The sequence below is a fragment of the Megalobrama amblycephala genome, linkage group LG5, assembly GCF_018812025.1.
Source record: "Megalobrama amblycephala isolate DHTTF-2021 linkage group LG5, ASM1881202v1, whole genome shotgun sequence".
Taxonomy (NCBI): domain Eukaryota; kingdom Metazoa; phylum Chordata; class Actinopteri; order Cypriniformes; family Xenocyprididae; genus Megalobrama; species Megalobrama amblycephala.
Window position 1 is genome coordinate 34,090,054 of NC_063048.1, and position 12,204 is coordinate 34,102,257.

The 12,204-nt window shown below is 38.2% G+C and overlaps 1 protein-coding gene across 4 annotated transcripts; it reads right to left on the reverse strand.

The window, feature by feature from the left end:
• Nucleotides 1-929: 929 nt before the first annotated feature.
• fosl2 (FOS like 2, AP-1 transcription factor subunit) lies at nucleotides 930-9,386 on the reverse strand. 4 transcript variants are annotated; one of them, XM_048191956.1, is made up of 5 exons: nucleotides 9,205-9,386; nucleotides 8,753-8,845; nucleotides 5,267-5,521; nucleotides 5,033-5,152; nucleotides 930-3,113 (listed from the first exon to the last, which is right to left on the reverse strand). In XM_048191956.1, exons 3-5 carry the CDS (start codon nucleotides 5,504-5,506, stop codon nucleotides 2,565-2,567), a joined length of 909 nt encoding a protein of 302 aa, XP_048047913.1. In that variant the 5' UTR covers nucleotides 5,507-5,521; nucleotides 8,753-8,845; nucleotides 9,205-9,386; the 3' UTR covers nucleotides 930-2,564. The 4 variants fall into 4 exon arrangements, with proteins under 4 accessions (XP_048047913.1, XP_048047910.1, XP_048047909.1 ...); XM_048191953.1 differs by having other exon boundaries at nucleotides 8,753-8,966; XM_048191952.1 differs by having other exon boundaries at nucleotides 8,753-9,386.
• Between the last annotated feature and the right edge of the window lie 2,818 nt (nucleotides 9,387-12,204).

A 12,204-nucleotide genomic window follows, 5' to 3' on the forward strand; every position in this document is an offset into this window, starting at 1 on the left:
CTGTATCTGAAATTATTTTATTTTTTTCATATAATTTCATCACAATTGCTTGTCATAATAGTTTATAATGTGCAATAATTCTGTACACAGAATACACATCTCAGAATTTAAAACCGAAATATTTATTTCAAAATAAAAGATTTCCACACATACACATGAATTTGGCCTAAAGCTCAACACACAACTGCAAAACAGCCATTTATGTTTTTAATGGACTCACTTCTTACCAAAATCTCAAACTTGGCAAATCATTTTCAACCTCATACATAATCAATACAAAACTTGATCAGGTGAAATGAGACAATGGGTCATCCATTCATAATAATGCAAGATAATGAATGCACCTTTAACCAAAACATCAGTCTGGACATTTGAAATGTATGTGTATAGAGTGATTCTTCAAGTGAAAGTAAACCCCCAGTAAAGCATATGGCCAAATTAGTATCCTAACATACAGATTTATTTATTTTTTACATAAAGTGCAGCTCGCTAAATCTCGATATTCAGAACTACAGAAGCATCAATGACCTACGAACAGGAAGTATTGTACATAAAAATTGTACTTCTTATTAAGTAAATCTTATTTTGCTCATTGTTTCCTTTACTTCTTCATCCCCGTTTATGAAATAATGATTTTGTGTATTTATCAAAACAAATATTATCGATGTCTTATATTGACATTAACATCATTTACTGCTACGGATAAAGCAAAGCTGTCTATCAAAGTTAGGATGAATAAATCTGCATCTTTGATTATGTGCAGAAATTAAGAGATGAATGAGTAACTGATGCATAAAGCAGGTGCATTCAACCATCTTGTGATTGGTTGAACACAGAAGCACCACATTGCAACAATGAGATATCCAACAAACCCAAAACACTGTGCACAAATAAATAAATGCACAAGCAAAATACGACTATCCAAAAAATACCACTTTGGAAATGTTTTTATTATCATTATAATAAATTTAAATTACCAAATGAACAAACACTGCTTTACATATTGCTGTTTTTGTAGGTTGTTTTCTGTCTTTCAACAGTTAAAGCAATAAAAAAGAGAGAGAGAGAGAGAGAGAAATACAGACCGATAAGCAGGACATGTGCAGAAAGCTGTACAGATGGCTTGCTCAAAATTACACAGGGGTCAAAGACTGACAGAGAACAGTTTACAGCACACTGTCCATAAACATCTTTCTTGTTTTTTTGTTTTTGTTTTTTCTTTTCTTTTTTTTGGTATTAAATTGGTTTTTGCAACTAGAAACGCTCATACTTGATTTAACAAACACTGAAATCGTCTCTTAGATCCTTGAAAGCTCCTGACATAAATAAGCAACAAAGTCCTTCAAATAGAAGCCACATTTGTCTTGTTTCTGTTTGCTGCAAACTGTACAACAAAATACTCCCAGTCACCCTCAGTTATTATGACTGTGGCAACAGTAACCTTGAGAGCTCTCTGAAATTTAGCCTCAATTTCCAAGGAATGTTTTTAAAGAAATATTGCAATTTGTATCTTTTCTTCAGTATCTGACGCACAACTCACCTTTTGCATCAAACTTTCAATATCATTCTGCATTCCATTTAATCCATTGTAAGGAATGGTGTTTTATTCGATTGCGAGGTTGCCGACAAAGTGCATCAAAGCCAACCAGTGTTTCAGGGAGAAGTGCTCATATGGCTGATGTATTTAATTCAAACTGTACCCTGAAAAAAGGGCCAGCCAAGACATAAAAGTACATATTATAAAAGTAATACATAGTTTGCTTCTTTCTTTCTTTTTTTTATTTGAAAACCACAGTGTGCGCCAATACAAAAGCGGTATTGCCATGTCAGGGTTAGAGGCAGAGCCTAATATGGCTGGAGTTTCCCTCATGTACACCGTTATATTGTGTTCTGTGTGCAATTGCTTCTAGTAATGCTTGTATGGCTCACTGACACAAGACAAAAATCCCTGACAGTAGATTCGCTGATGCTATAAAGTGTTTTTTCCTGTTTACTTTACATAACAAAAGCTATGTAAATTTGGCAATTAATCTTAGTGCTTGTGCCGCATATACAAAATATCAACAAAGGTCAGCATTTTATTATACAAGATGGTTCTTTCGACACTCAGCAGTCAGGCTCATCCAGTGAACCCTAAATATTATAAACAGCAAGACACAAAATACAATGGGACAATATTCACACGTCACAAACACAAGGATAATGACGTTCTGAGGGCGTAGTGTCCAATGTCTGATTCTGTACCTATCAAGAATTCAATTTTCAAGCAATTCCCCTCTCTTTTTAGTCAGCAGGAAATACCAAGCGGTCTCGCTCTTCTGAACAGATGCAATCTTTCCTCCAACTTTTTTCGTCTTCGTTACAAAACCTCGCCACTGAAATAGCAAGTGGAATTCGCACGTACATTTAAACAACGACAACAAAAACTCTCTTCTGAAACGTTTAAATAAAACGAGCAAATTAGCCCTTGAGGGTTCTCAGCGTGGTTGAGGCGAAGTCCCCACTCAAATCCCAGCTGAGCGTGCTCTGGAGATCCACAACAATGACAAAAGTCGAATTTTCCTTCAAAGCGCCAACAGGGTGGGAGAATTCAGGGAATCTGATGATTGGTCACCGCTGCTGCTGCTCCGGCGGTGGGCTTTGGAGCAGGACTCCGACGAGGGCGATGGGCTCTCGGGCTCGAGCATGCTGGGGTACGTGAAGATGAGGCTCGGGTTGTTCGGGGTGGACACCGGGGTGGAAGCAGCCACAACGGGCGTGTTGAGGCTGTCTCCGTCAGAGCAATACATGCCGCCACCTAGGCAGATGGGCTTGATGACTGAATGCTGGGCTTTTGCTTCGTCCTCATCGTCGTCATCGTCTTCCAAAGGCTCCTGTTTAACCACCACTGGGTTGAGAGTGCTCATCGGACCCCGGGGACCCAGGTTGGAACGCATGGTCAGAGATAGGGGCGCACACTGCTGGGAGTGCAAACTCTGATGGCGTTCTTCAAGAGGCAGTTTGCACACAGGGTTGTGGGCCACCAACATAAATTCCAACTTGTCCTTTTCCTTCTGCAGGGTCTCGATTTCTTTCTGCAGGTCAGCCTTCTCCTCCTCTAACTTCTCAGTTTCCTTGAATGAAAAAAAGAAATACAAAGGATGATTATGCTGCATTTTGCCTGATACACTTTTGGCTTGTGACTGTCATCAGGGTGTTATGTAGTGGTGGTTTCTTACTGGCTTTAGTCAAAAGACCTCACCCCCAAATGTCTATATAAGATATTCTGGTCTTTAAATGTTACAGGTGGGGTTTTTTTGTTTGTTTTTTGCATAAATTATATTTGACTGAAATTCTTGTATTGAAATATTTGGTAACACTTCAGTATAAGGAACACATATTCACCATTACCTACAACTTTTGTCTCTCCTCAACTCCTAATTTACTGCTTATTAATAGTTAGTAAGGTAGTTTTTGTAGCGTTTAAATTTAGGTACTAGGTAGGATTAAGGGATGTAGAATAATGCATTAATATGTGCTTTATAACTACTAATAAGCAACCAATACTAGTAATATGCAAGCTAATAAGAAACTAGTTAAAAATGAGAATTGAACCCTAAAATAAAGTGTTACCAAATATTTTATATTCTACCAATGATAAAACTGCGCTAGATGTCCCAAAAATGAAATTTCTGTCACTAATTACTCACCCTCATGTCGTTCCAAACCCGCAAGACCTTCGTTCATCTTCAGAACACAAATTAAAATAATTTTGATAAAATCCTAGAGGTTTTTTTTATCTCCCATAGAAAGCAACAAAATTACCACATTCAAGGTCCAGAAAAGTAGTAAAGACACTGTTAAAATAGTCAACGTGACTACAGTGGTTTGACCTTAATGTCATGAAGCGACAAGAAAACAAAATAACGACTTTATTCAACTATTTTAACAATGTCTTTACTACTTCTCTGAACCTTGAACGTGGTAATTTCATTACTTTCTATGGGAGATTAAAAAAAACTCTTGGATTTCATCAAAAATATCTTAATTTGTGTTCCGAAAAATAACGAAGGTCTTGTGGGTGTGGAATGGGTGAATACTTAATGACAGAAATTTCATTTCTGGGTGAACTAACCCTTTAAGTTTCATGATCACTACATGTTTTGATATTTGGGATATGGTTATTGGGTTATTTTTGACTGGCCATCGGGCTAGTTTCGTTACGCAGACCTGGCAAGCCTGGCCTATATATATGCATTGCAATTTGCAACATCGCAAATGTTGTCCCGAACCTTTCCCTGATTGAACTCTCAGAGCACTTTAGCACTATTAGCACTATTAAAGACATGCCCACAAATAGTTTTAAGCTGTTCACATTCCTTTGTTGAACGCTTGACACAAAACAATGTGTTTTGAAACAACCATCCAAGCCTCCAGAAAGTTCAAAGACTGACATAACAATGTGACTAGACAGTCAAAGATAAGCCGTAGCTGTCTTTGCCTCATTAATTTGTCTATGAGGAAGAAGGAAACTAAAATGAAAACAAATGCTGAATTTACAAAGAAAGAAACACATTAGAAGAAAGAGTCTAGTTATTGTCACAGGGGATGCAGTTCCTTATTTGGTGAGGAATGAAGCAGAGAGTGGGGGGAAGGGAGGAGAGAAGATAGTGTGTGGGGTTTGATGGTTAGCTGCGGTTTCCTCCTCGAACAATATCAGATGTTTGCTTCCCTCCAACCCCCCGTAGCACATTCCTCCTTCATGTTTCAGGTCTGACAGCCTGAGAGATGCCATTATAAAGCTAAGTAGTTCAATTACAGCCAGCATTGTCTGGGACTCGGGGCATTCCCAAGACTGCCAGACAACACTGGTCTTCTGTGGTTGTAAAACTTGTCTTTTTAGGGTCCCTTCAGATTTTAACCACTGAGAATTGCATGGAAATAAATATAATATTTTGTAGGCATGTCATTTGGGGTATTTGGTAAACATGTTTTCCATGCTAGTAATTTTAGAAAATGCTCGTTTCTCTGTAACGGCCATTAGAAAACTCACCCCTTGCAGCATCTCGGTCAGTTCTCTTCTGCGGTTCCGACATTTCGCTGCAGCTAGTTTGTTTCTTTCTCGCCTGACTCTCCGTTTTTCTTCTTCCTCTGGGGTGAGCTGCAGATAAAACTATGAGTGAGATTTTACAGTTGTTTGTCAGAAATCATTGTGAAAAATCAATCCTTGCATCTTGGAAAAAAATGTTTGTTTCTGTGCCTCAAAGCTGAAAACGCAACAACTAACCTGTTCGTCTCGCTTACGTCGACCGCGGGCGTCGCCGATGGACCGGATGACCCCGGGCCGCGTGAGAGCTGTGTGGCTGAGGAGGCCCGGGCCGCTAGACACAGACAGGCCGTACGGGTGAGGCCGGGAGTACGGATTAGACATGGATGTGATTACTGTGGGCTGAACCATCCACTGCAAGTCCTGACTGGTCGTTATGGCATTAATTGTTGGAATAAAGGCACTACTAGAACCAGGCATGTCTATTCTGTACTTCTGTGGAGAAAAAAAAGAGAAAAGTATTAAGATTAAGTGGAAGAAACTCCGGATTAAGAAGACTCTGACTTTCACCGTACATTAAACACTGTATGATTCATTTTTGGTCTTTGTTACTGCAGTCCCCCGAGCCACCCACTTTTTAGCCATTTTACAAATTCCCATCATCGCAGACTAATGAATCATTCCACAAGCTACCTCGCTCTGCGCCCTCTTGACTGCTTGACCCCTTGAGCGACAGGGTGACACACTCACGGTGAATCATGGGAAAGCCCACAACCCACCCTGACAGAAGCCGACCAGGGTTAGATAATAGCCGCTGTGATGCAATGGGCAACAGATTTACTGCTGTGTGGGTATACAACAGATTTTTGTTTTTTAGAAACAAACTACGTCTTATAAGAAGTGTCTATGACTTCTAAGAACACATTGTTCATAAGACGGTTAAAATAAAATTTCTTGTTTGTCTTTAATGCCAGCTGTCTTTTAACTTTTGAGGTTGTCTGTAAACTTAGAAATGAAAAATTTGCAAATATTAGATTAAGTTTAATAAAATAAACTTAAATCCCTACTTTTTTCTTGCTGTTGGTGAACAGATTTCCATGCAATAATCTAATCACATGCAACAATTTGCACAAGAATTAGGTTTTTTTATAGTATCTGTGATTTTTTTTTTTGTATTTACCTGCTGAATACAAGTATACTATACATATCAGAAACACATTTTACATTTGTTAGTTATTTATTTTATTAAATAACATTAATAAGTATTTAATTGCTAAATAACATTAATTACCATTACTAATATTAATGAATGTTCAGTTTTAAATAATGCTAGAATGTTTAATACCAATTTAGAAAAGTATAATATCATGAAACCTTGTTCATTTAGAAATATGTGAACTTATGATCTGTAAGAGTGATAGTTAATGACTTACAAACAAGCATTACCCAAATATTCGTTGAAAATAAACTTAAATTATGTTTTTTTAACATATGTAATCTGACAAATGCTGAATCAGGTTATGAGACTGCTCTTCTGTTCCACTCAGCCGGGAAGCTGAACTGGGATCCCATGCCAGCACATTCCATCCACCAAATTCCATTCCATTCACACATTTCTGGTGGGATTTTAACGGGAAACTGACTTCATGTGACGGACAAAGTTTACCGCAAATCATTTGGAGGCGAATGAATTACGGGAAATACCAGCAATCATTACGTGTATGAAAAACAACATTATTTTACAACATAAAAGCTGAGGGTCATTGTTCGGAAGACTCATTTTAGAGTTTTATTTTCATTAAAAGTAACAAGGTAGTAGAGAGTAGTTTTCCACAGCAAAGTATTGCGAAAGACTAACTACCAGGAACTGTTGCGTTTGCTTCCCACAGAATCCATGACGAAAGACCGGGAAGATCAACATAAAAACATATTACTGAATCATTCTCTGTTGTGTTGCGAAATGAGTTCTTCTCTTGAAATGTAGGCTACCCGAATTCTCTCCACTTGATTTTCCCCCGAAGGTGTCAAAACAAAATGCTGGAATCGAAAGGGGGCAGTTTATTCCACGAGCTCGGTAGCTAAAACAGCAGCCATATACAAGACGATGATGCTAGGGAATTTCTGACAGGAGCTGTTAAACGTTCCAGTTGTGATTAAAATACCAGCGTCTGGGGAATAAGTTGCCAAATTGACCCGGTACACAAGCTCTTATTCATTCGCACTGAGAACCAGTTCGAGAAAAATTAGTCTAAAACACTTAATGAAGAAGAGATGCTGGTAGCACTTTACTTGAAACATCATGTAGGCTATAATCCATTTAAACGTAATACTCTTGGTAGATATAAACATGCAGCTAATTATTATAATACTGTGGTTGGCTGTGGTTAACATTATCTACGATAACATACAAATGATTATTAAAATGAGTTGTGAGACATAAGGGTACCATTATTAAGCATCATTTACATAAAGTGTTTTTTAACTACTTTTTTTTCAGCATGGACCATTTTGCGAGTTTGTCCATGCACTAGTATATATTAAAACATGCGTTTTGAAATATAATTAGTGAACTGAATGTTATCAAATAGGGAGACCCTGGGGTGCCATTTCATTGAATTTAACATATTAGTTCATAAAAACGTACAAGCCCAAAGTTTGTGTAAAGTGTCTTCATTTTCTAGCTAGGCTGCAAGCTTTCATCCTTTTTAATACTTTTGCCATGTACGCGAGATCCGAATTGGCTTTCTTTTCTGCATTCTAAACTTTACAGTTCAACTACTGTAAAGACTAAAACAAAAACTGAAAGGTATTTTCAGATAAACAAATGATAACTAAACATGTTCTAAAATGCAATCGCTCTGTGGAAGTCCCGGAAGTGTGGCATTCTGTGGCCACTACGTGCGCACTCTCCGTGGGTTTATTTCACATTACGCACACCACCCACGCCACTGCTGCCCTTATCTGACTCGATGCCTAATTCCACGGAAACATAATGTTATGAGTGCCAACATGTGCACTATCTTAAAATTATAGAATGCAACAAGAGAAAAGAAAAAAATCTCTTCTGGAAATCATTTATTAAGCGAGAGAGACGGATTCCTCGGAGAGGATTTTACGCAGATGCGTATAAGCTGTGTCCTCCATGCACTTTCTTTTGAAAATAATGATCAGATACGATTTTAAAACAGCAATAAAAAAAAAAAACAGGTATGCATAAAAAATGTGGCAAGCACACAGGTAACCTATACCTTATATAGGCTACTTATAGCGCGCATCGTCCGTCTGTTCTTCCCATATGCAATAATCGAATGTCCAGTTTGCACAACATATGTATTGCTCTTCAAAACAAGTATACAAAGCCAGTGAATGTAGTTTAATTTACAAAATGAAAACGACAACCAATGACCCTGACTGCAAGTCCTCGATGTATAAAAAAAGTTTGGTCTCATTTTACATCGCAGTTTATGTCTGACTTTAATATGTGCTAATGTGTTATTATTTTGCGGAGCTGTTTGTAGGCTAATTACATATTGCTATTGGTGTTTATTGTAATAAAATGTAGGCTAATGTAGTATGAGCACTGTAATGTATAAAGTCTCTGAAGAGGATAAGATAAGTGCGCATTGTTACCTGTTAGTTTGGGATTAATTATGATAACATGGTAGGCCTATTTATGCAAACCCGAAGAGCGTAAACATGTAAAGTGTAATCAGGAGACTCGGGCACCTGGTAGTTGGAGGCAGGGATGGGGCTGGTGTCCGGGTGCGCTGGTGAGCTGCTGCTGCCGCGGGAGGACGTGTCGTAAGTCCCGGTGTAATCCTGGTACATGATCCAGGGAAAGAGGAGGAAATTTCAGAAGGTTGATAATGAATTCCCACACGATCAGTGTCTTCAGTGGCAAAAAAGCACTTCCAAGCAAAGCGATTCCTCTATGCCTAATCTAAAAATGATATCCAAAATAGGCTACTTTAATGGTCAGTATGTTAAATCCAGGCATATCTTTGTAATATTCTATTATTAGAGAAGTCAGCGATCAAATTCTGTAGTCTCTTTAATAGTCCAACAAATTGATGTTTCCGTGTAAAACTAATATCTAATAACCATCGCTACTGAGATGTTCTGCTAGAACCAGATGAAAATGAAAAAAAAAAAAAAAAAAAAATCTGTGATGCACCTACTTTTCTTCAGTGAACTCGGTGCTCTTGTAGCTTTAGTCCTGTCCCTATAGCAGTGACTCACGGCAGTGATGAGTGTACCGCTGGACTTTGTTGAACTGATTTTGGCGACTAGGTGAACTTCAGTTCTACTTCTACAGGTCCCGTCGTTAGATGACTCACTTCAATGGCTCTACTCTACTTCGCTGCTCCGCTTATCAACGCCAACCTGCGTCTACGCGTCACAGCCTTCATAAGTCGCACAGCAAAATAGGGGTTTCAATGTGTACATTTTGCAGCAACATACCAGACGTTGTTATTCACTTAAGAGTTTATGAAAAAATAGGGGTAAATGTTTAGTTACAAATTATGCACAGCAAAGTATAAATTGTTTAAGGTGTTTTAATTTGTTTTAAACTTGTTTGCTTGTACCGGCCACCCCCATTTCACAGTTGGTTTCGACCATTGACGCATGTTTCCAAAAATGGGCAGTTGCGTCAGAGCACACGCGCATGGGTTTCCTTGGTAAAGGCACGGTAAAGACGCGTCAGGGATTCCCTCCCCTCTTTCCCCACCTTTAACTTGCACTGGGTGGTCTGTGGACACATGCTCTCGGCTCCTAAGATCACGGAACACAGCGAGAGTGTGCAGAGGTGGTCGTGGGTTTAATAGAAAGTAGCCACAGAGCATAGTTTTGCGGTCCGGATGTTGCTCTCTGAACTATAGGCTGTGCGCTTTTTAAATTACGAGCATGTTTGTGCAGTTGCTCTTACATTTCGCGTCTTCACCATGGAGTTTTAGGTTGTTTTTTCCCTCTCACTTTTTCGGCAGTTAAGAAACGGATTCTTTGATTAATTCAATATATATTTGTATTTTTCTGCAGGCCTATAACAAATCTCTGTTGCATCATAACTGTTTTTCAACCCAGTTATCACAAACCTTTTCTCTCTCTCTCTCTCTCTCTCTCTCTCTCTCTCTCTCTCTCTCTCCAGGCGGAATCAAACTCATCATTATAGACCAAAGAACAGATCTATCTATAGATGTCGCCAGTGGTACAATAAAGTTTATTGGGGGAGGGGAAGTATCAACAGAACACATAGAGTTAAGTTTTACAGTCCTAAGTGGGGGTCCAGCTTATTTAGTCTAAGTAATAGATTATTATTATTATTTTTTTTTTTTTTTTTAAATATATGAATACTTTTTAGTAATAACATTTTCATAACACTTGGTTGCGATGTCTTGATGGTGGATAAAAGTAACTAAAATACCATTTTACAACAATACCAGTCGCAACCTATTGATATTTAGTTGACATGTCGCCATAATGTAGTGATAAACAGAAAAAGTGGAAATATTTCAACATTTCACTGCAGTAACAATCTGTTTCAGAATGAGTTCATTTATTCCGAGTTGAGTAAAATGTATGAGTGAACATTGGTGCACAGGAAATACCCATAATGAATCTGTTAGTATAGATTCTAACCAACGCTACAACCATAAACGGGTAGGCCATAATAATAATAATAATAATCAATCTACACTACGATAAAACCAAATGCATAGGCTAGTTACTATTTGTGCATTACACCTAATGCCTTTTGCCTTTATATCTGTCATTGGCTGTCGTATGAGTTTCTGCCATCTGATCTGATAGCTGAGCATTATGGAAAAGAACAAGAACAGGAGTGACGCGCGTTCCCAGTGATCGTGAACGTCACTCGTTGTCTGGCACAGTTCTGATCTCCTCTTAAGCAGGGAAAGAGAATTATAGCTGTTCGCAGGGTAAATTAATGGTGCGATTTCTAGTCTCATACTAGCCTATCGATTACTTGGGAAGAAGAAATCCTGTTGGTGTGCACATAAGAGAAACTATTATCATGCGATTACTATGCACTTACAAAAAGTGGTAGATATCAGATGGTAGGCTATAACCATGGTATTTTGAATGATACACAATACTCCATCGCATATGTCCATAAACATAGCATTAGTCATAATGAAGACAACACTGAATGGATTAGCTCCTTAACCCAGATTTTATATGAGACGCATTCGTGTTAATCTGATAACGTCATAGCCAGTGTATGCACGTGCCGATACTGTAATATGAGGTAAATACAACGAAGGCACATGACGTAAGGATGCATTAACTTTAAGTAGCCTACTGATGGTTTATCACATAGGATATTTAACTTGTTACACTGGCTTGCATATCTTGTAAAACTTTATTTGTGATCAAATTTGTTATTGTTGAAGTATTGCCCACTTTCCATCACTTAAATGGTTGGTGATGAGCTAACCAGTTTGTGACTGTATGGTGTAGCCAAATAACATATCCACCCGAATCCATCACCTACTTATTTTACACCTGGTTTCACAGGTTCACCCAAAAATTAAAATTCTGTCATTATTTACTCACCCTCATGTCGTTCCAAACCCGTACGACTTTCGTTTATCTTGGGAACACAAATGAAGATCTTTTTGATGAAATCTGAGAGCTTTCTGTCCCTCCATAGACACCTCAGTGACTACCACTTTAATGCTTCAAAAAGTTCATAAAGAGATCGGAAAACTAATCCATATGAATTGAGTAGATAATTCCAATTTTGTTTTCAATCGCTTTATAGGATGAACAGATTTAATTTATTCACATCTAAATATTGATCAGCGAACATAAACAGAAGCTCAACCAAACCTGCTTCACATGCAAGAACAAACCTCTTGCGGAAGCTCAATTGTTCTGGGTAACACACGAGAATGAACCTCGTTGGTTCTCACATGTCAAGCAAACATGCTTGAGCTTCTGTTAACCACAACTGATGTGTGAGTTGATGAATGTTTATATGTGAATAAAAACCTAAATTCAAACTGTTCATCATATAAAGCGATCGAGTCTCTTCGGAAAATTTGGACTAAACAACTCAATTCAAATGGATTCGTTTTACGATCTCTTTATGAACTTTTTGAAGCGTCAAAGTGGAAGTCCCCATGGAGGGATCGAAAGCTCTCAGATTTCATTAAAAA